The sequence below is a fragment of the Stegastes partitus genome, unplaced genomic scaffold (genome assembly GCF_000690725.1).
Source record: "Stegastes partitus isolate 25-593 unplaced genomic scaffold, Stegastes_partitus-1.0.2 Scaffold143, whole genome shotgun sequence".
NCBI classification, from domain to species: Eukaryota; Metazoa; Chordata; class Actinopteri; family Pomacentridae; genus Stegastes; species Stegastes partitus.
In genome coordinates, this window is record NW_007577874.1 from 260,866 (window position 1) to 281,987 (window position 21,122).

Consider the following 21,122-nt stretch of genomic DNA (forward strand, 5'->3'; position numbering starts at 1 on the left):
AGAACCTTCTTCCAGGTGACTTCAGAGTCTCCACATGTCTTCTGGTGAACTCTAGTCCAGATGTTATGTTTCCAGTCGTGTCCTTTTCTTTGTCACTCTCCCATAAAGACAAACACTTGTTGTATGAACAGCTTCTCTAAAGCTGATAACTCCTTCAGAGGAGTCATAGGTGTCTTGGTGGCCTCCCTCCTCCCTCTCTAGTCTCTTTCTTGCACATCCACTCAGATTTTAAGGACGACCTGCTTTAGGCAGATTTACTCGTGTGTCATCTTCCTTCTGTTTCTTAATGGTGGATTTAACTGGACTCCAGGAGATATTCAGAGACATTCCTGTGTCATCCCCTGACTGATGCTTTCCACAGAGTGTCTTGGAGTGTTGTTTGGTCTCCATGGTGTCGTTCTATCCAGGAGTTCTGATTCACCAGTGACTGGACCTTCCAGTCTTTATGCTACGATCGCTGAGACACACTCACATGATTAATGACTTCCAGCAACAGTCGACTGCACCTGTGTTGAATTAAGTGAGTCACTTTAAAGGGGATCAATACTTATGTAATCACTTATTTTACATTTTTTTATTACATAATCAACATTATTTGTAGAAATCTGTTTTGACGCTGATATGCCTTCTTGTTAAAAAATCAAATTAAATTGACCAGCGTTGAAGCTGCCACGGCGCTGGACGTTATTCATCCGTTCCACAGCTGCAGGGATTCAACTTTGAGTCTTTCTGCTCGTTGGTGTATGAAAGAAAGAACTTGTTGAACTGAAAAGCCCGTCTCCTCCTGCAGTACCGCGATGGAGCTTATGCCCCGGTTCTGGATGCTACGTTCGTCATGGTGGCCCGAGACCCAGAAAACAAGAGGTGAACGTCACACCTTTACTCCACTAAGAGCTAAAGTTATCAATGGCTGTTTGGGTTTTATACAAAGAACGTTGGTTTACAACCTTTTAGGACCTGTAACATCCACCAGGCGACAGTTTGAAGCTCATGTGTTTGTGAGTCACGTTGGTTTCTGGTTGCGTTTTATCCACGTTTTCATAAACTAGAAAGAAGTCTTATACATACGTTTTTGCTTTATAGGGTTTCTGTTATGATTTCAATTCGTCAATTAGAGGAAAATTCCATGAAAAGAAGTGGATGAGGTGGATTTCATATCAAACGGGGACTTCTGAAGAGATAAAAGTCTTTTCTGGTCCTATGAATGACTCCACGTCAAAATAATTGTCTCATAACATTTGCTGCTCGTCAGATTCTTGCCTCAGAATCAGATGATTGTTTTCAAAGGTTACCAGATTTTCTATCTATGTTGGGAATCACTCTGACAGCAGCTCAGTCCTGATTAATCTGTTGTGTTCAGCCACAGAGGAAAACTGTCGATGCTTATTCCCGACTCTGTTGTTGATCCTCTGCTTCTCCCTTCAGGGCGGCGTTTGTAAACCCTCTGAAGCCCGACGGTCCGGAGGAGGAGAAGCTCTTCCAGGAAGGAGAAGGTCTGACGTCAAACACCGCTCAGATACGACAGCCTCTAAGCTGCCAACCTGCTGATCTGTTCTCTCGTGTTTTTGTGTGTTTTTCGTGGCTTCCAGCGAACAAATCTCGCCGCGTGGAGCTGAGCACGGCGTCGCTGCTGAAAGTCGCTCCCACGGACGAGGAGAGGAAGATCGTTCACAGCCTCTTTCTCAACACCCTCGACACCAAGTACGAACCACCAACAGGCCTCAGAATGTAGAATCCAGCCTCCTCAAAGGAATTATAGAAGATCTGTTCTCCTGAGCGTTTCCTGAAACCCGCTGTGGGTGTTAATGTTCAGCGACACTGTGATTACTGGCTGTCAGCAGCTAAAAGTGGGACTCTGATGCTTTTTTTTGTGGCGTTTCAGTTGAAAACTGTCACAACTGCTGCTGCAGAAGCTCCAGCGGTATTATCTGGTGACGCGTAAGTGGTGGTTTGAACTAGAACTGGGTTAATCCATCCTTTTTGTGCCACCTACTCACGTCCAGGTCACGTTAACCCTCCAGACTCCCAGCAGGGTGTTTGGAAACCCAACAACCACGACTAGAAGGAGAGAGAACTCAGAAATGTGTTTTGTGCAGAATGACAGGAATCATACAAAGAAAAGGAAAAAAAAGGAAAGAATTTATTTTATTTTCTAAAATTTAAAAATCAAAATGCACAATATTCTCCTGAGTGTCGACAGATGTTTCAGATTTTAGAGAAAAATGGCTCCACAATCGATTGAAATTTGATCATTTACGTCTTTACGAGCTCTAAAAAGTTAATTTGAAAGATGTTCCACCATCAGCTGGATGTATCTCCAACAACTGGCTCCTCTGTTCACCGTTTCTGAGCCGTGCTGCGTTTATTTATTGATCCAGTTGGTTTGATTTTCCTCAATGTGATTTAAAACTTGTCTTAAATAACTTAAAACATTTCTGAGGTAACACAAAATCATCTGAATGTTTCCAAAGTAAGAAAAAAAGTCCAAATTGACTCAAGAATCGTCCAAAATAACTCAAAAACGGTCCCATGGTACTTTAAACTGGTTCAAAATGACTTAAAATGTGTTCAAAATGGCTGATCTTTTATTATTATGGACAGTTTGATTCATTTAGAAAAAGTTTTAGTCTTTTTAGATGTATCTCCAACAACTGACTCCTCTGTTCACCGGTTCTGAGCCATGCTGCATTTAAGTCTGTTTCATTTTCCTTCAGATTTCCCTGACTGGTGTCCAAAGCTGTGTCCTGTCTGCTCTGTGTGAACTCTGCCTGCAGTTCAGCCGAACAGTCCTTGAGTTTTTGTCACGTGACTCAGCTTCTCAGGAGCCAAGAATTTAAATTTTTTTGTACTAAATCTGGTGCAAACTGTTTATTTTTGGCAAATATTTAAATGAGACATGTAGATTAGCATCGTTTTGATTAAATATCCTGATTTTAAGCTGAGGTTTGGTTAATTTTCTGCACGTGAAGGATCACCAGACCGCTGTGGTTCTGAAGAGTCTTTCTGTTTTTGCAGTTTCTGATGGTTTGATGATTTAAAAAAAAAAAAAGATGAACTTCCTTTCAAGCTCTCTGTTGGGTTTTTGGGGTTCAGAGTGTTAACGAAAGTCGTTTTAGTTTTTATTCGTGCGCAGTCGTTTCTAAAATAGCTGCAACAAGTGATCACTCACCAGCACACGAACCTTTTCTTCTGCTTGTTCTGTTCAGAAACATCAACTTCCCGGATTAGTTGCACATTTTTCCACACGTTTGGTGCATGCAGTGTGTGATGTTCACAACAAGCGACAGCATAACTCCTGTTTAGTGGATAATAAACAGACGTGTGAGGCTGCTGCGTTGTTGCTTTGGATCATTTCATCTCATTGTGTTGATGTCCTCCTCCGGTTTCAGCACCGTCAGCTTCCGCAGCAGAGTTCTGCCTCCAGACTCGGTGTGGATGGAAGACGCCAAACTGAAAGGACTGGAGATCTGCCACCCTCAGGTGAGACGATTCCCGGCTCCACACGCTGACTCTGGGTTCGGTTTCTAAACTGGATTTAGACGCTGCAGTATGTTCTGCTCATACTGCAGCCACGTTCACAAGCCAAACGTAGATTAGTTCTGTAACAGTTTTCCTCCTAGTTTCTCGAGTTTTGTGTCATTATTTAGTTTCTGATCTTCGTCATTTGTGTTTTGTGCAGGAGAGGAACATCTTCAACAGGATCTTTGGAGGCTTTCTGATGAGGAAAGCCTACGAGCTGGGCTGGGCCAACGCCTGCTCCTACGGGTGAGACGTCGACACCAGAGACAACGATCAGAGAAACACAAAAAGGACGTTTTATCGAAGCTTTGTGTTCAATGTTCGTCTGTTGCAGAGGCTGTCGGCCGAGTCTGGTGGCTGTGGACGACATTCTCTTCCAGAAACCGGTGGAGATCGGCTCGTTGCTGCTGCTGTCGTCGCAGGTCAGAGAATATTCTGAGTCTCAGTTTAACTTCCTGTTGAGTGGATTTTCTCTCTGGTTTGGCCTCCGTCTTCCAAACATGTTTCCATAATGTATTTCAGTAGAAACAGGGAAACGACAGCACTGAAGAATAAACGTCCCAGTTTGAACACAATTTCATTATTCTGACTTTCTTGAAAACAAGTTAATGAGCTTCATAGAAGATGGAAACACCTTTTCTGAATAAGTTGTGATGAAGTGAACACGTACACGACTGATCAGCTGCTTCTTTGGTTGTTTCGTCTCATGAAACATGTTTAATACCAGCTGACGTGAAAGAATTATTACAGCTTTCCTGATTTTCTGAAGACTTCTCTCCATTTTTCTCTTGTAGACAGACAAAGTTTTGTTAGTTTCTTCTTCATTCATTTTTTTTTAACAGTTGGCAAACAACTGGTTTACCTTTGCACAGCCATGTAGCCTTTAGCGCCACCTTCTGACGCAGCCTGGTTTACACATTTCAAAGCAGTTCATGGAAACAAGCCAAATTTGTATTGTTTTAAAATGTTTTTGCAGTATTTTGCTTCAAATGTGTTTGACAAACACAGAAACACGACTCCAGTTAAAGACTAGCTCGGAGGTGGAGACCAAAACTGGAGCTAAAAACGAATAAATATCAGACACGTGGGGTTATTCCAGTCTATTACCGCCCCAAAGATCCAGAGCCGAAGTAAAGTAACCAACAGCAGAATGATAGGAATCGAGAGTTTATAACGTCTGTACGTTCTTGTCACATCCTGCCAAGTTGTGAATTGAATTCTGGGTAAATGTATTCTGTTAAGATGATGAAACACAGCAGTAGGTTATAACAAACAGTAGACACAGATGAACCACACGTGTTGTTCAACTGGTGCTGCTTTAGAATCGTGGTTCTGAGGTGAAGACGTCTTGTTTTGTTCAATTCCTCCACGTTTAAGACACGAGGTGAGGAATCGAGAAAAGGAATTATTGCCAAGTAGGAGTTTGCTGTTTGGTGAGGAACGTTAATCACTGACAGGCAGAACGTTTCTAAAGAAGAACAAAAAGCCAGTGCTGTCGGTCAGTAGACGGTGAGCGTTACAACCAGCAGACTGTGACGTGAGAGCGTCTGTGTTCCAGGTGTGCTACACGCAGGGGAAGTACATCCAGGTGCGAGTCCACAGCGAGGTGTTCGACCCGCTGACCCGGCAGCACAGCACCACCAACGTCTTCCACTTCACCTTCATCTCGGACCGCGACGTCCCCAGCATCATCCCCAAGACTTACGGAGGTGAGCTGACAGAACTCTGATACAGCGACGCCAGCAATGATGTCAACAACAACACAAACAGTGTTAATAATAAGACCAACAACAAAAACAACAACAATAACAATAGCAACAACAATGCCAACAATAATAATTATAGCAAAAATAAAAACAATAACAATAACGGCAGCAATAACACTAATAACAGCAACAGTAATTATAACAGTAATCATATTAATAACAGCAGCAACAATAAGAACAACAATGAGATGAATACCAATAATAACAATAATCGTAGTAGAAAGACAGAGAGAGAAAACATAAACAAGTCATAGATATAAGTACTGTTGACATTATACAGATTCTTCTCTATGTGGAAATTCAGATATTACACAGATTCTTTCCTGAGTAGAAATACTGACATAAGAAATCGTGATGTTTCTATAAATTATTTTCTTTGCAGTTTTTATCGGTTTGTTTTCATCACAACTATATCTGTGTGTTTGTTCGTGACCGTTTTTGCATTTAGCTGTAAAATGTTCAAAACTACAGTCGCTGCATTGATGCTTTGTGTTTTTCTGACAGAGTCGATGTTGTACCTGGACGGGAAAAGACACTTTAACCAGACGGTGGAGTCCTGAGGGATGGACAACCTGCCAAAGCCTTTTGCCATCTGAACAGAATTTACTGAAAACAACTTTTTATATCGCGCTTCTTTTTACTTTTACACACCCACATGGAGACATTGTTGGATTTATTTTGCTTTATTTGCTCTGGAGGTTTATGTTTTGCTGTTTTCGGTTCACTACAACACAACAAAAGCAGATTTTTGTGGTCATTTTTAAACAGTTTACATCTTTTCAGCAGTTTGGACAAAATGAAGCCGAAGTTCTCGTCTTTGTGGTAGACCTCGTATATTCCTGCCTCGCTGTATGCATGGGGGTGCATCATGTTACACTTTTATATTCCTCTGTCGCTTATACGCACAAACATTTTTTTTATATTGAAGCTTTGTTCTACATGTCAGACGAGGAGGGCGTCACTTTTCTTGCCTTAAGTTGTTAATTTACTCAAATGCAATAAATAAAGTCTTATTTATCTTGACCTCACGGTTTGGTCTTTGCTTTCATTACGTTCTTTTTTTGATGCTTTGTTTAACAAAATTATGCAAATGGGAAATATGAGTCAGAGATGTGTGGAGATAAAAAAAAAACAAAAAAAAAAACGTGTCCCTCTCTGGTCAGCTATAAAGCCAGTGAGGAACCAATGTTCGATGTCTCCGTTTCTCCCCGGCGCTGGTTCTCAGACGGACACTAACAGGGAATTAGCAGCCGGCAGTTCTGCTAACACCCGTTAATTAATCCTCTCCGGACTCAGGTCGTCGCTCAGTAGCATGAAAACCATGTTAACCATAATTTCTAACGCTCTTTGCAGGATGACTGGCAGGAATGCGGTGAGTGGAGGCGGCTCGAGTCGAGCCGGAGGCCGGTTCTGAGCTCCGTGCTAACCGCTAGCTAGCTCGGGTTGGTTTGGTCCGGGGGCTGACCTTGTGAGCGGCGGCTAATGTTAGCATCGGCTCGCTAGTTTGACTTTTGCTTTGCAGTTTTGCATGTTGTGGTGGCAGGTAGTTGATTTGACTGCATATTGTGGACTGACTGAGAAATGCATCGTGTGCTCGGATGAACGAACCCGGCTGTGCTCGCTGGGCGGCACCGTGTCTGTCTCACTGCTGTTGGTGTCTCTGATTTTGGTGGTTTGCCTTCCTCACACAGCACAACCAGCTTTCACTGCTGCAGACTCACTCATGGGATCATCACTGACCAGCATCTGCTCTAATGTCCAAGACAGCTAAATGCTTACTTCTATAAACAGAGCTAAAGTTAGCCTCCTAATAAGTGCTAAACAAAAGACCTCCGAGGTGTGTTTAAGTGTTTTCTATTCACTAAAGTATTCAAGTATTTCTAGCTTAACAGTGCAAACAGTGCAGACAGTTGTTTTATTAAACTTCATTATTGTTGAGAGGATTAAATCACACTAACAGAAAGAATCAGGGTCTGTTCTAGGACTGTATCGATACACAAAGGCCTTGAGAACAATGAAACGGCTTTAAAATTGTTTGTAGCTTTAAAAACTCCACTTTGCCTTCATACAACTAACTGGTGACGCTTTTATTGACGCTGATCTCAAATCTTGAACACAATCGGCTCCAGAGCAGGTTAGATGTTTCATACCGCTTCAGTTACTTTTTTATTTTATACAAACACGTTTTTTTGGTTTTGCTGCTGCATGTTTTTAAATACCTTTAGATTTATGCATATTTTTAACACATACTTTTCTGTTTTCAATCCATGCTGAGCTGATTGCAGCAGATTTTCCTTCTGTGTGTTTTTCACTGAATGACGATGAAGTCTAAGAATGTCAACACGTCATTCATGAACAAATGTGTGTGACTCCACTCATCCTACTGGAGTGAAGAGCAGATGCTGGTTCCAGTGAGACCACGTCGGTGTCAGTCTGCTGTCGGCTGCATGTTGAGTCTGTCGTGGTGCATCAGAGGCAGCAGGTTCCTGCAGGTTCTCCTGATAGATCCTGCTCATGCTGCACTTTTGGTGAAACTAAAGTCTCCTCCTAAAAACAAATGACAGTTTAATCCGTCTGACCGCCTGCAGGAGCTCTGCTGCTTCACGTCCAGCTTCCACTCTTGCCCTCCTGCCTCCTCTCCCTGTTTTATTCACACAAACGCACAACAATCCCTATTTATTTCTCGCTTCTCTCCCTCCTCTCCTCCCTCCTTCTCCCCCGTCGCCTGAACCTTAGGGAGCCCAGACAGTGTCGGAGGTAAGCAGCTGCTCGTGTCTGTCTGCAGGTCTGGTCCTGCGCTTCCTTCCCCTCTGCAGTGATGGTGTGTCCCAGAGAGCTCCTCTGAAGTACAGAACCACACACGGACCACGTTATCCTCACACTCACAGTCTAAACATCTGCTGTCTCAATGTGTTTGTAGCTCTGCTGTCACTTAGATTGTACTCAAACTGCTCATCCACACTTAATTTTGTGTTTTATGTTTTCTTCACACGATTAATCTGTCAGTAGAATCTCCTCTTATGTTGGATCCCGGCGATATTTCACGTCGGCACGACATTAAGCTTCAGGTCTACGGCGACCGTTTCAGAACTAAAGTGAGCTGCAGCTGTGACTGTTTTTCCAAAAACCTCTGCAGCATGATAAACGCTGTTCTTAAGTGTTCTGACCGCTCACTTCACATAATCTACCAAAAACCGTGAGGTGGGTGAAAATAGTTCACATTAAACTCTACTAAACTAACAAACGAGATTAAAATACACAAAGTACTGAAGATAAAACTACGATTCAACGACTATGTGCTGAATATTCAGTGCACTGTGGTCATTATTTACTCTGATAAATTAGTGCAACAGTTAGCAATAAACTAGATTTAGTATATAATTTATGTTTAATGTTTCATACATCAGATCTGTGAATGTGTGGTGACCATTTTATCTGAAAAAATGTCTAAAATACAACAACAGACATTCAAATATGAGCAACTGTCGGATCAGTTATACATTTTAATCAATAGAAATCCATCAGAAAACAATAAAAATGTCTTCAGGTTGCTTGTTTAGACAAATCGCTGGCAAATATTCCTCAATTAATAATTATGAAAACAGTCTTATCTTGAGTTTGATTAAATATTGACACGTTTAAATCGTCTTTTTTCACTAATTAATAACCTAAAACCTCAAAATATACAATTTAGTGTCGAGTCAGAGTAAGAAAGACACAAATATTTACGTTTAAAAAGCAGAAACCTGTGAATTTGTGGGACTTTTGTTGTCAAAAATGACTTTTTATTATTACTGCGTCACAATTTCAGCGTTGAGCTACAGTTTTGTTTTTCACCGTACTTGATCCCTCCTCTATTTGCTTCGTTTGTACGTGTCAGCTGATATAAATAACACGAGTTAAACTGTTTGTTTTCATGCTTGACTTCACCGTTTTCTGATGTAGTTAAATGAAACCAAGTCTTCACATAAATTAAATGATTGACGATTATTTTAAATAATCTTTCGCTGTAGCCCTAAATGCTGCTCAGAGGCACTTTTTAGATTGTTTAATGTGAAAATAGTTCTTTAAATGTCTGTTTGTACTCGACCAGCAGCCTGAAACCTACAAATATTCAGCTTACTGCCGTGTACGATGGTAAAAGACGTCATTTCCTCACATGAGTGGGTGGAACAGAAACATTGAAATAAATGTTTGTCATTTTTACAATCAGTTTCAGGTCAGTTCTCAGTTCTATCCAATAAGACTAGTTGTTGATGTTTATTTTCAGTGACAGATGAACAGAGCTGCATGTATTCTGAGACAGAACCAAGTGCAGATAGAAGTCGTGCCGGCGGTGAAATATCCGCTGCAGCGTCGACTCTGTCGGCCTGCCGTCGGCCTCCATCCTCCTGCTGTGTGTTTCTCATCGTTCTAGACTCCAGCCGTCATGTTTGTGTCCGTCTAGCTGCTGCCTCACCTGTAGACGTCTGCTCACCTGTAGCCTCTGTAGAGCGCCCTCTGGCCGTGCTCTGCTCTGATTGGTTGGCTCCTGTGCTCCCCAGCTGCTGATTGACCTGTCAGAGTACGTCAATCTAACGTCGTCGCCGGCGCCGCCCGCCTCGGCACAGACCCAGCGGCAACCGCCTAAACCACCGCCACCGCCAGTCAGTACTAGAGCGCCCGCTGCACAGTTAGTTAGCGGCCGGACCGACCCGCCAGTCGGCCCAGTAAGGACTCGAGTGGCTTCTCCGTGTCTGTCTGCTCACTAACAGGGCTGGGGAACCTAACCAGAGCTTCTGCAGGACACCGTGGTGGGGGAAAGACCTCCGAAATAAGGGGAAATTATACCTTAACGGGGCTATTGGCAGAGTTTCTACTCTATATTAGTCCTTAGTATTGATAATTTTATTTGTTTTTTACGGGAAATGCATGAAATCACTAACCGAAGGTGTTAAATATGGAAGGTTTAGAGCAAAAAATCAGGTCTAGGAAACTTTACTCAACCAGAGCTTCTGCAAAAAACTCCAAAATAAGGTAAATTATACCTAAAAGTAGCTCCTGTTCTTTTATTTAATCCTTCACTGGGATTATTTTATTTATTTTTAACAGGAAATGCATGAACTCACTAACTGAAGGTGTTAAATATGGTGGATTTAGGGCTAAAAGCAAAGCATGGGGAACCTAACCAGAGCTTCTGCAGGACAACGTGGCAGGAAAACCTTCTGAAATGCATCCTAAAGTAGTCAGAGGTGACTGTAGGTACAGTTTGTTCTGCTTCTGGTATGAAACCACTAAGTGAAGGTGTAAAATAGGTGCAGAGATCAATGCTTCTGCAGGACAACGTGGCAGGAAAACATCTGAATTAGGGGTAAATTATATCTTAGAGTGACTGTTGGCAGAGTTTGTTCTTTACAGTAATCGCTTATTGTGACTATTTCATTAGTTTATTTACAGGAAATGTCTAAAATCACTACTAAACGTGATAAATAATACAGGTTCAGGGCAAGAAGTCATGCCGAGGGAACTTAGCCGGGCCTTTGCAGGACAATGTCACTAAAACCTTCTGAATTTAAGGTGAAATTTCCACATAAAGTAGTTTGTTCTTTTTAATCAGCTTTGATCAGGATTGTTTTTTTGTAGTTTCTTACCAGAAACGTATAAATTTAAAACACTGTGGCTGAAAAAAACATGAGAATTATGAGAAAATGACACCTTGAAGTCGTCAAAGTGGCTGTTTGGTGTGTTTCTTGTATTAAAATCATCAACTGAAGGTTTGAAATCAGGCGAGTTCAGTTTATTTAGTAAAGAATTATATTTAAATCACCTTTTCCCTCAATTATTAACATAAAAATATTCAGTTTAGTGTCAAGTTAGAGTAAGAAAAATGCAAATATTGACATTTAAAAAGCTGAACGCAGCAGTTTTTCTTCTTCATCCTCAGATTTCTGCATTTTCTACGTTAATGATTCCGTCTGTAACCTGCAGATTGACGCCTCTTCAGTAAGCTGGTGTTTTCTCCACCCTGTTACTGACGTACTGATGTAGCTGCAGTACCGTCTGGTGTAGAACCCCCAAACCCGACCGTCCCTGAACCCGTCCAGCCCCACTAACCGTCCCCTGCTGTGACGAGGAGGGCAGCCTGTCGGTGTTTAAATCCTGTGTGCTTGAATCGTTGACGGCGTCTTAATTAATCCTGTTTGTTGGTTTTGTCGTCCTCCAGGGCGCCAGAGTCGTCGTCTCCCGCTCTTTTGCCGACTTCACCCCTCAGGCCACGTTCAACATCAAGGTGGGTTCAAACCAAAGTTCAAACAAACAAGAGCTCAAGCATGAGGTATAAATGAGACAAAATCGTCGAATCAACGTTTCTCTCGCAGCACATTTAAGCCTTTGTGTCGAGCTGCTTCCAGTAAAAACAGAGTATGATTATCGTTGCAAGAACTTCCTCAATTGCTGACTAAGCTGCAGAAAAAACAGATGCACGAAGACTCCAGAAGCATCACATGTGCAAAATTCAGATTGCAAAGCACCAAAAATTCAGTTTTTAACGTGTGGTTTATAGCCCCACCACATCTTTACTGCAGTGAGCTCCAAATTCCATCAAAAAGTTTCGAGATTGTGCCGATAAATTGACCGTCTGTGCAGCGACGCTCTGCTCCCAGGGCTCCTGCCATTCTTAATACGTCATAGAGCTTCTAAACCACGTCCAAAAGAAGCAGCCCTTGATCTTGAATTTCACTTTGGACACGATTAAGACGTCGCAGGAAGCCCAGTCTGGTGAGTAGCTGTTGAGACGGTGTGCAGAGCAGACTGGAGCGCCAACTGACCAAACTTTAGGTCGACTTTGTTGCAATAAAACTCTGCTTTGACGATCTGAAGCTGGTGGATGAATTCACACAGAACACTTTCCCACTCTGCTGTTTCTTCTCCTAGTTGTAGCCACAGACCCTCCTCTCCAGTGCACATCCTCCACATTGAAGTCAGGCTTAACTCCTGACTGCACTGGATCGTTTTCTGCAGAAAGCCAAATAAAGAAGCTCTCTGTGCCATAGCACTGACTGTATTTGTTGTTTTAATAAAAGTGCTGTTTTGTGTTTTTCATCCTGTCAGAAATGCGACCTGCACCGGCTGGAGGATGGTCCTCCCCTGGCGGCCGAGCTGACCAGGGATCAGGGCCTGCACTATTACCGCACCATGCAGACGGTGAGGCGCATGGAGCTCAAAGCCGACCAGCTCTACAAGCAGAAGATCATCAGGGGCTTCTGTCACCTGTACGATGGACAGGTGAGGCTCGACTCTTGCCATGTTTCCATTCCCTTCTTGTTTTTTTTTTATTTGTAGGATGGCACACAAACTGCTAATGTTGTTGGGTTTCTCCTGCAGGAGGCGTGTGCTGCAGGCATTGAGGCTGCCATCAACCCCACCGATCACCTGATCACGGCCTACCGCGCCCACGGATACACCTACACCCGCGGCGTCGCCATCAAGGAGATCCTGGCCGAGCTCACAGGTGAAAGAGACGATGTGGATCTCCTGTGGGCTAATCGTGACCGTTTGAGGGTTAAGGCCACGTTTACACGCAGCCGGTATTCACAAAAACGGGTCTACGTTTTCAAAAATAACATTGTTCACACCAGATCATTTAAAAAAAAATCTTCGTTTACGCAAACCCATCGTTAAGAGCTGCTATGAGCATGTCACACCTGTAGGGGGCAGTGTAGCAAGAAGCATAAAGCCATGCTAGCCAATCAGAATCCTGGAAAAAACACAACAAATGGCCAAACTGTAAACATGGTCGCACACATATGATGCTGATGACGCTTTTGTCGCACACTGTGACGTCAAACTTCTTCTCGTCCTGTCTACAACGTAAAGACGGAGTTTTTCCAAATCTCCACTGTGGTCGGAGTTTTCGGATGTGATCGATTTCGGTGACTCGTAGCTTCGTTTACGTGTAAACCAATCACCGTTTTTGCTGCGTGTAAACTCGGCCTAAGTCTTGCTTCTTTTCCTCTCGCAGGCCGTAAAGGGGGCGTGGCCAAAGGGAAGGGCGGCTCCATGCACATGTACGCTCCACATTTCTACGGAGGCAACGGCATTGTGGGCGCGCAGGTAAACTCATGGAGCGGCTTCAGGTTGCTCATTAAAGTCACGATTACAAATACGGGTTATTTTTTAGCATAACTCTTGCTGTTACCTGTCCAGGTGCCTCTGGGAGCGGGCATCGCTCTGGCCTGCCAATACCAAGGCAACAACCAGCTGTGCGTCACGCTGTACGGAGACGGAGCAGCCAACCAGGTAAGACGTTGACCGGGCACAGCTTTACCTTATTTATGAACCGTGAGCAGCTAAATGTAAAGTTTATGTCTCGGTAGCTGTAACGAAGGTAGTCGTTGCCTCACTTCTTCTGTGGAATCTTGATGTAATCCAAGTTTTAAAATTGGGTTGGAACTGCTGTTAGACTGGATCTAGACGGGTTTAGGATTTTACCTCTGGCTGGTTTTGGACTTGGTTCTGCATTGGGTGTTTGACCAGTGTTAGGCTGATTGTGGGTCTGGATTAGGATTTGGTTTAGGTCTTGGTTTTGGAATGTTTCAGGCTGGTTTTGGACTTGATTTAAGATTGGCTTCATACTTACATGTGAACTTGATGTGGACTGGTTTAGGACTTTACTTCAGCCTGGTTTTGGACTTGGTTCTGCATTGGGTGTCGGACTGGTGTAGGACTGATTTTGGGTCTGGATTAGGATTTGGTTTTGCACCATTTCAGGCTGGTTTTGGACTGACTTTAAGACTGGCTTCATACTTGTGAACTTGATGTGGACTTTTCTCAGGCTGGTTCTGCATTAGGTATGGAACTGGTTTTGGGTTTACTTTGGATCTGGATTATGATTTGGTTTAGGAATTAGCTTTGGAATGTTCTGGCCTGGATTAGGACTTGGTTTTGCACTGTTTCGGGCCGGTTTTGGATTTGATTTTTGTCTTGTTTGCATCAGATTTGTTCCTGGTTTGGGACTTACTTTAAGACTGGCTTCGTACGTACTTGTTAACTTGATGTGGACTGGTTTAGGACCATATCTCAGGCTGGTTTTGGACTTGGTTCTGCATTGGGTATCGGACCGCTTTTGGGTCTGGATTAAGATTTTGGTTTCGGATTTGGTTTGCATTGAGACTTGACCTTGCTCTGATTTAGGATTTGTTTTGGACTGGTTTGGCAGGAGTGCGGTTTTGTTTTGAAGTTGCGTTTAGACTGATTTCAGACTCGACTGGTTTCGGACTTGGTTTTAGCCTGGCTTTGAGTTTTGTTGGAGGTTGGGTTTTGAGCTGCTTTTGGAACGTTTGGGACTCAATTCGGTTTGGTTTTGGCCTGTATTAGGGCTTGATTTTGCACTTGTTTGGGGCAAATGTTGGACTGGTTTTGGACCTACTTTTAAACTAGTTTCATACTTTTGAACTGGATTTAGACTGTATTTGTTTTAGACTAGTTTTGGACTTGGTTCTGGATGAAGTTTGGCTGATTTCAGACTGGTTTGGAGCTGTTTTGTTTGATCTTACTTTGAGTATACTGGTACATTTTCTAGTTCAGATCCCAAAGACTAAATAAAATGACGCACATGTGGAATATTTCTCTTTGACATGCTGATAAGAAATAAAAATAAAATGTGAGAAGTGCACAAATACAAACCAATAAAGCTTGTGTGATTATTTCTCTTCATGTAATCATCATATCAGTTTATTAGAGTTACAATAAGATGATTTTAACAGTTTTAAAACTAGTTAAAGATAAAACCGCGTGTCCATAAGTTCAGCTGGTGGTTGGTTGATGCCCTGCTGTCCCGTCCCCCTTCCATCCAATCAGGGCCAGCTGTTTGAGTCGTTCAACATGGCCGCCCTGTGGAAGCTGCCGTGCATCTTCATCTGCGAGAACAACAAGTACGGCATGGGGACGTCTGTGGAGAGAGCCTCGGCCAGCACCGACTACTACAAGAGAGGAGACTTCATCCCGGGCATCAGAGTGAGACACACAAACCCGTCATGTCCGTCGCTGTCTGTGTTTACCGTCTGTCACCCTGAACGTGGAGGTCTTGGGCGGCAGCTGCAGCGAGCCGGTCGGCCGTACGCTGCAGCTCGCCTGTATGAACCCAGAATATAACAGGAGCGAGCCGACGGGCCGTCCTGGCAGTTGCAGGTGTGAGCATTCATCCAGCTGTCTGATGCTCATGTATGATACTGCACACATTCACAGCGACACACGCCCACAAGGATTCTCTTTCTTTGTACCTGAAAATATCACCGAGATGTCTGTGAAGGCGTCAAAGTTTGTTGTAGAGTCCAGTGTGCAGAGGTTTGATCTTCCACATTTGTCTTTTGACCTTTTTCTCTCTTGTCTTTTGTAGGTGGATGGGATGGACGTCCTGTGTGTCAGAGAGGCCACCAAGTTCGCCGCAGATCACTGCAGAGCTGGAAAGGTGAGTGAAATCAGTTCAGTCCGACATCATCACTTTAATTTTAGTTTTCGTCTCGAGGCCTCGTCGCCTGTTCTGTCACAGTCTGACTCACCAGGTGTGAACTTCAGGTAGAAGTTGTGTCAAAATTCTCAGGATTTGGTGCATGTCAGGCGGCCATCTTGGTTCTTTCGGCAAATCGTCCATTTAGTAACACTAAAAAAAGTAATTTAAGCACTTCTCTCTCTCTCGTTATTCTGCCGTTTAGCAAACAGAAATAATGTTGGTGATCCTGACTGAGCTGAAACAGGAAGAGTTTAATCTGATTTAATGTCAGACAGTGAGGAAAAAGGTCTTTTTCTATGTAAGCTTCTGGTTTCAACTGAAGCTTCCTCGGCTGCTGCTAGAAACCCACCAGTAGTTTTTCAAGACAAATGTGCAGCTTGTGAGGCCAGAATATCTCCTGCAGAAAAGGAAACTGCACCTACCAAAGGTTGGAGGCTCTAGAAGTCTTGAGCCTGTCTGTCGCTGAATAATTTCTGGGAATAGACTACACTTTCTGACATCTGTAAATGAACGTATGAAGTGTTTCAAGCATTTAAAGGTTACCTGCAGTCATCCTCAGATGTATTCATTGGCTCAAAGGGTTGTTCAGCTAAATATTAGTTCACGGGTCCCATCATGCTGGTTTGTTTTAAACATTTCTGTTGAACCACAATTCAAAAGCAACGTCATGATTTTCATTACATTTTATTTATTATTACTTTTGTTAATTTCAACTTACTCCAGCTGCTTGTTTCCTTCTTTAATGGGAGGCTTTGAATACATCTGACGACTGTACGTGTTTCATTTCCAGCCTTCTGACCTTTCCAGAGTTCTTTTTATTGCTGCTTTAACTTGTTGTTTATTGAGGATGTTCTCCTCCAGGCCTGTGAGGCAGCAGCTAACCGCCTGCTGTGTGTTTCAGGGTCCCATCATCATGGAGCTGCAGACCTACCGTTACCATGGACACAGCATGAGCGACCCCGGCGTCAGGTGAGTCGCCTTCAACCTCCTCCCGCTTTGATTTCAGGGTCGCCTGACGGAGCGGCCACGAGATGATTATTTCCCTGCACGGCATGTGTTTTTTCAGCCTGAGCGAGTTTGAGCGGCTCATTTAATCTGACTGCCGTGTCGAACTCCTGCAGCTATCGCACCCGTGACGAGATTCAGGAGGTCCGCACCAAGAGCGACCCCATCTCCTTGCTGAAGGAGCGCATGCTGAGCAACAACATGGCGTCCGTGGAGGAGTTCAAGGTGAGCGTACGAGACACATGACGGAGCTTAAACATGGAGGAGAAAAACTGTTGATCTTCTATGAGCTGCTGTGATTGGTCGACGTAATCTATCTCAGAACAAAAAGGGGTTTTAGTAGCAGACCACAGCAGCTCTTCAACATCGGGATGGTGGAAAGTTTTTAATTTGAAACCAACAATCTAGAAGTTTGTCTTGTTTACTGTTTTGTTTTTTTTTTCATCTTGTGCTTCAGTTCGCCTTACACTCAGCTCCTGTTTACATCCGTTGGCTTCTCTCCTGCTCCCTGTGCTCACATCAGCTGCATTTGAATCCATTTCCCCCATAGCGCTGCTCTCGTTTGTTTCTGTTGTGAGACAACAAAACGAGGATCAAGTAGTGACTGAGACGCATCTCATTAAGACTTCATGTGAACCAGAAGTCGCTTCAATCTGCTACTCTGCAGCTAAAATCCTTTTTTTTTTTTAAACTGTAAGTTTATCAGACAAACTCCCCGAACACACGACTCCAAGCTACTCCAAGTGGAAAAAAATGAGCTGCACGTTTTGTTTGTTATGCAAACCAAACCTTTTCACTTTGTTAAAAGCTTTAATAGAAACTTTAATTTATTTTGGAGTTGCACGACTGATTTAAAATTAAACCCTATTTTTTATTTATTTATTTTTTTAAATGTTTTGTCACGTTGAAATTTTTTAGGAGGATTTTTAAAACTAATCCCGTTAAAGTAGTGATTGAATATCTGTTGATTTGGAATTTTTTGAGTATTAAACCACCACAATGTTCAGGTAGTGACTGTATTTAAGTTTTAAATTACTGTTGGAGAGTAAACTTAACACTTTTTAAACTCCAAACACCTTCATATGCTTTGGTTTGCTCCCTTTGTGTCCTTGTGTGTCGGGTATATTCCTTCTTTTTTATTCCTTTTTAATCTCACCTGAAGTTTATTTCTGGTCATCACGTCTCAAATTTTAAAAACCGTTTCTGCTCAACCATCTCTGATTTACCTTTATATCATATAAAACTCGGGATGTTTAAAGTGGGATCAATGAACTTTTAGATTAAAGTATTGAGTACTTATAATTTAAAAATAAAAAACATTGCCGCCCACCTGAGCATGGTTTTATTTTCTTCACGTTTTTAAATATGAGGCATTCTGAAGCTACTTTTTAAGCATGTTAATATATTAAACTAAAACTTCCCAGATGCCACGTGAAATCTCTGTAGTTTATGATAAAGTTTCAGAGATGGTGAAGCAGAAGGCCTCAGATGATTTGAGATGGAACAACTCCTACAACAGAACTCCTTCTCTAAACCACCACGTGCAGCAGCCGTCGGTGAATTCACTGCTGGAGCTAAACGCGACTCTTTTCTGTCCCGTCAGGAAATCGACGTGGACATCCGTAAGCAGGTGGAGGAGGCGGCTCAGTTCGCCACCTCGGACCCGGAGCCGCCGCTGGACGACCTCTGCAACCACATCTTCTACAACAACCCGCCGCTGGAGGTGCGCGGGACGAACCCCTGGTCCAAGCTCAAGTCCGTCAGCTAGACTCGACCCCACGTAAACCCAAATGCCCGCGTACAGCCCATCCTCTTAAAGGTAGAGTCCTCCCAGAACTAATGGAAGCTCCGTCACTGCACCAGAAACTTCCTTCGTCGGCTTTAGATCTCAGCGTCGTGCACCTTAATGGGACTTTACCTGAAACCTGCCAGTGTTATTTATTTCTCTATCTATAGTTTTATATAGAAACCTCTATGAGTTCCTGTTTGTTCTGCTCGGTCCAGCCGTACGTGGAGTTGTGCAATCATCAAGCGAGAGTACGAGCCGCTCAGAGTGCACTGTGTGTACTTGACCTGCTGCACAATAGACGCACAAAACCTACATTTCACGTGTTTTTCGCAATATGTCCACGATAAACATTCCTCCATGTTTATCCAGCATTTTAAACTGTGTTGCTTTTAAATGTGTAGAAGCTGTTTGAGACACTCCTCCGTCTAAGGAATCGCTTTCAACATGGACTCTAAATCGAGCTTATTGTCATGTCGGTCTGTGTTGAAGCACCTCACCTCTTGTTCGAACCCTTTTCCTGAGTGAGGTGACGTGTTTTTCCTGAAAGGATTCAGTATGTCGAGCTACCAGTCAAAAGAAGCGAGTTTGAAGGTGTGCACAGGACAAATGAAAAGGCTTTTTAATTGGATTAAACCATTTTCTACAGTGTAGAACAAAACTAAAGACATTAGAACTATTGAATAACGCATTTGGATTAATGTGGTAAGAAAGATGGTTTGCAAAGATATGAAACCTGTTTTGTTGACACCTGTTTTGCTCACTGTGTTCTACAGCGCCTATAAAACGTATTCACAAGAATAAACGAACCGTCATGTCAAAGTGAAAACGGCTTTTATTTTGTAAATTCTTGTCAAAAAACCCCAAATAATGAACGTCTTGGGGCGATGAATCCTCTTTATTAGCCTTGTTTATTTAGGGTTTTATGAACAGCCAATAACTTTGTTCTACACTTCAGAAAACAATAAAAATCAAGCAAAGTCCTTGAGCTGCATACGAACTTTCCACTTCTGCTAAATGTCCATGACTTGAGTTTCTCTGACAATTCTGCAAATGTTGAGTTTGTGGGTGAAAAGTTGGAAGTTTTCAAGGAACCGACGTCCTCCTGTGCTTGTGAATAAATGCACTACACTGTCTTTTATTAATTTAAAGTTTTTCTGAACACTTTGGGGAAAACGACGAGTCCGTTAAGATGAAGTGAAGATTAAACTAGTGTCTGTTGTCAGGAATCCTTCATGCACCTCTTTACTAAAGGTCACTGCTACTGAGCTTGTACAGAGATGAAGCTTTACTATTTATGTGTCTGAATGGTGGAAAAACTGTAGACTGTCTGTAAAATAAAGGCTTTAAGGAAAGTGGGGCGACTGTTTTTATTTCTGTAATTATGCAGAGAAAAAATACCAACATGTGGTTGAACAGCTGATGAGTTCAACTGTGAAAGCAACGGGTCACAATATGAGCAAATATTTAATCAAAAAACTTTAAATTATTAAAGATAAACCGGTGGAGGAATTCAAAATAAATGGGCTGTGTTCAGTTGTTTCTCCATCTGCCACTAGGGGTCACTGTAAGCCTGGAAATGAGTTCTTTTTATTTTGCCAGCACTGTTTTGGTTTGTTGACATATTTCAAATAAGAATTAAGCAAGTATGATTGAAACAAAACTAAAGATAAATGACGGTAACGTTTGCATTATTTCCAGATTTTCAAATAGTGATGAGCAATATTTGATTTTTAGCAAATTAACTTTGAGTTGATGCATCAGGTTACGGCTTATGCTGCATATATGCATTCTTTTACCTGCTATGCATGACATTTCTTACATTAATGTACCCAAAAATCTACATTTTCTATGAGATAAGTTACTGCCATCCGCTATTCTTCATTTAACAGATCAGACACTTTGCTGTTCCATGTTTTAAATAAACCAACACATGTAAAATACCTGGAAACACTGGAGTGCTGATAGTAAGACTGAAGACAACTGTGATGCTGATTTAGTACCGCTACAGTTCACCTACACGCCACTTCTAAAGTACAGAAGTGTTTTTTACGCAGGTGATTTGTATTAGAAGATTTTCATAGAATAGGTTAAAGTTCAGGTGTTCTTTTCACTCTGTAGTAAATCTGAATCCAAGAGTTTTCATTTCAACACATTTCAGAGGGAAAGTTCAGTTTTAGTGTCTGCATGAATCTGTTGGAAAACTTTATTGTAAGGTGCTGGTTTTACATGAACAGAGATGGTTGCATTATGTTTTCTTTGATTCATTTTAAATCATCCATCCATCCATCCATCCATGTCAACCATGCCTAATGAGTTCTGGGTCTACCCCAAGGTCTCCTTCCAAGTAGACATGCTCGGAAAACCTCCACCTCAACTGGCTAGTTTCGATGTGAAGGAGCAGCGACTCTACTCTGAGCTCCCACCAGATGTCCGACCCTATCTGAGCCCGGCCACCCTATGGAGGAAACTCATTTTCACTGCTTGTACCCGTTTTCTAGTTCTTTGGTCACTCGACCAACGGTGAGGGTTAGAATGTAAATGGACCAGTAAATCA

At 42.6% G+C, this 21,122-nt stretch overlaps 2 protein-coding genes across 5 annotated transcripts in view; both read left to right on the forward strand.

The window, feature by feature from the left end:
• acot9.1 (acyl-CoA thioesterase 9, tandem duplicate 1) overlaps positions 1 to 6,309 on the forward strand; it is a 13,147-nt gene extending 6,838 nt beyond the window's left edge. For both annotated transcript variants that reach the window (XM_008279061.1, XM_008279063.1), the window contains 8 exons: positions 791 to 864; positions 1,426 to 1,493; positions 1,590 to 1,701; positions 3,390 to 3,480; positions 3,680 to 3,765; positions 3,854 to 3,941; positions 5,078 to 5,228; positions 5,790 to 6,309. In XM_008279061.1, the coding sequence (XP_008277283.1) occupies positions 791 to 864; positions 1,426 to 1,493; positions 1,590 to 1,701; positions 3,390 to 3,480; positions 3,680 to 3,765; positions 3,854 to 3,941; positions 5,078 to 5,228; positions 5,790 to 5,845 (726 nt within the window). In that variant the 3' untranslated portion in view covers positions 5,846 to 6,309. The remainder of the gene's footprint in view (positions 1 to 790; positions 865 to 1,425; positions 1,494 to 1,589; positions 1,702 to 3,389; positions 3,481 to 3,679; positions 3,766 to 3,853; positions 3,942 to 5,077; positions 5,229 to 5,789) is intronic.
• Positions 6,310 to 6,511: 202 nt separating this feature from the next.
• On the forward strand, positions 6,512 to 19,920 carry pdha1b (pyruvate dehydrogenase E1 subunit alpha 1b). Of its 3 annotated transcripts, XM_008279064.1 has the most exons (13): positions 6,512 to 6,657; positions 8,022 to 8,042; positions 9,830 to 9,994; positions 11,488 to 11,553; positions 12,375 to 12,548; positions 12,648 to 12,774; positions 13,285 to 13,376; positions 13,470 to 13,562; positions 15,123 to 15,278; positions 15,661 to 15,732; positions 16,676 to 16,743; positions 16,896 to 17,004; positions 18,383 to 19,920. In XM_008279064.1, exons 1-13 carry the CDS (start codon positions 6,598 to 6,600, stop codon positions 18,545 to 18,547), a joined length of 1,368 nt encoding a protein of 455 aa, XP_008277286.1. In that variant the 5' UTR covers positions 6,512 to 6,597; the 3' UTR covers positions 18,548 to 19,920. The 3 variants fall into 3 exon arrangements, with proteins under 3 accessions (XP_008277286.1, XP_008277287.1, XP_008277288.1); XM_008279065.1 differs by lacking the exon at positions 9,830 to 9,994; XM_008279066.1 differs by lacking the exons at positions 8,022 to 8,042; positions 9,830 to 9,994.
• Positions 19,921 to 21,122: the final 1,202 nt, after the last annotated feature.

Bases quoted from the DNA above. Each gene is read 5' to 3' on its own strand.
- pdha1b (XM_008279064.1), top strand. From the start codon at position 6,598: ATGAAAACCATGTTAACCATAATTTCTAACGCTCTTTGCAGGATGACT. The intron at 15,733-16,675 runs GTGAGTGAAATC...TGTGTGTTTCAG, and splicing joins ATCACTGCAGAGCTGGAAAG to GGTCCCATCATCATGGAGCT. The intron at 17,005-18,382 runs GTGAGCGTACGA...CTGTCCCGTCAG, and splicing joins CGTCCGTGGAGGAGTTCAAG to GAAATCGACGTGGACATCCG.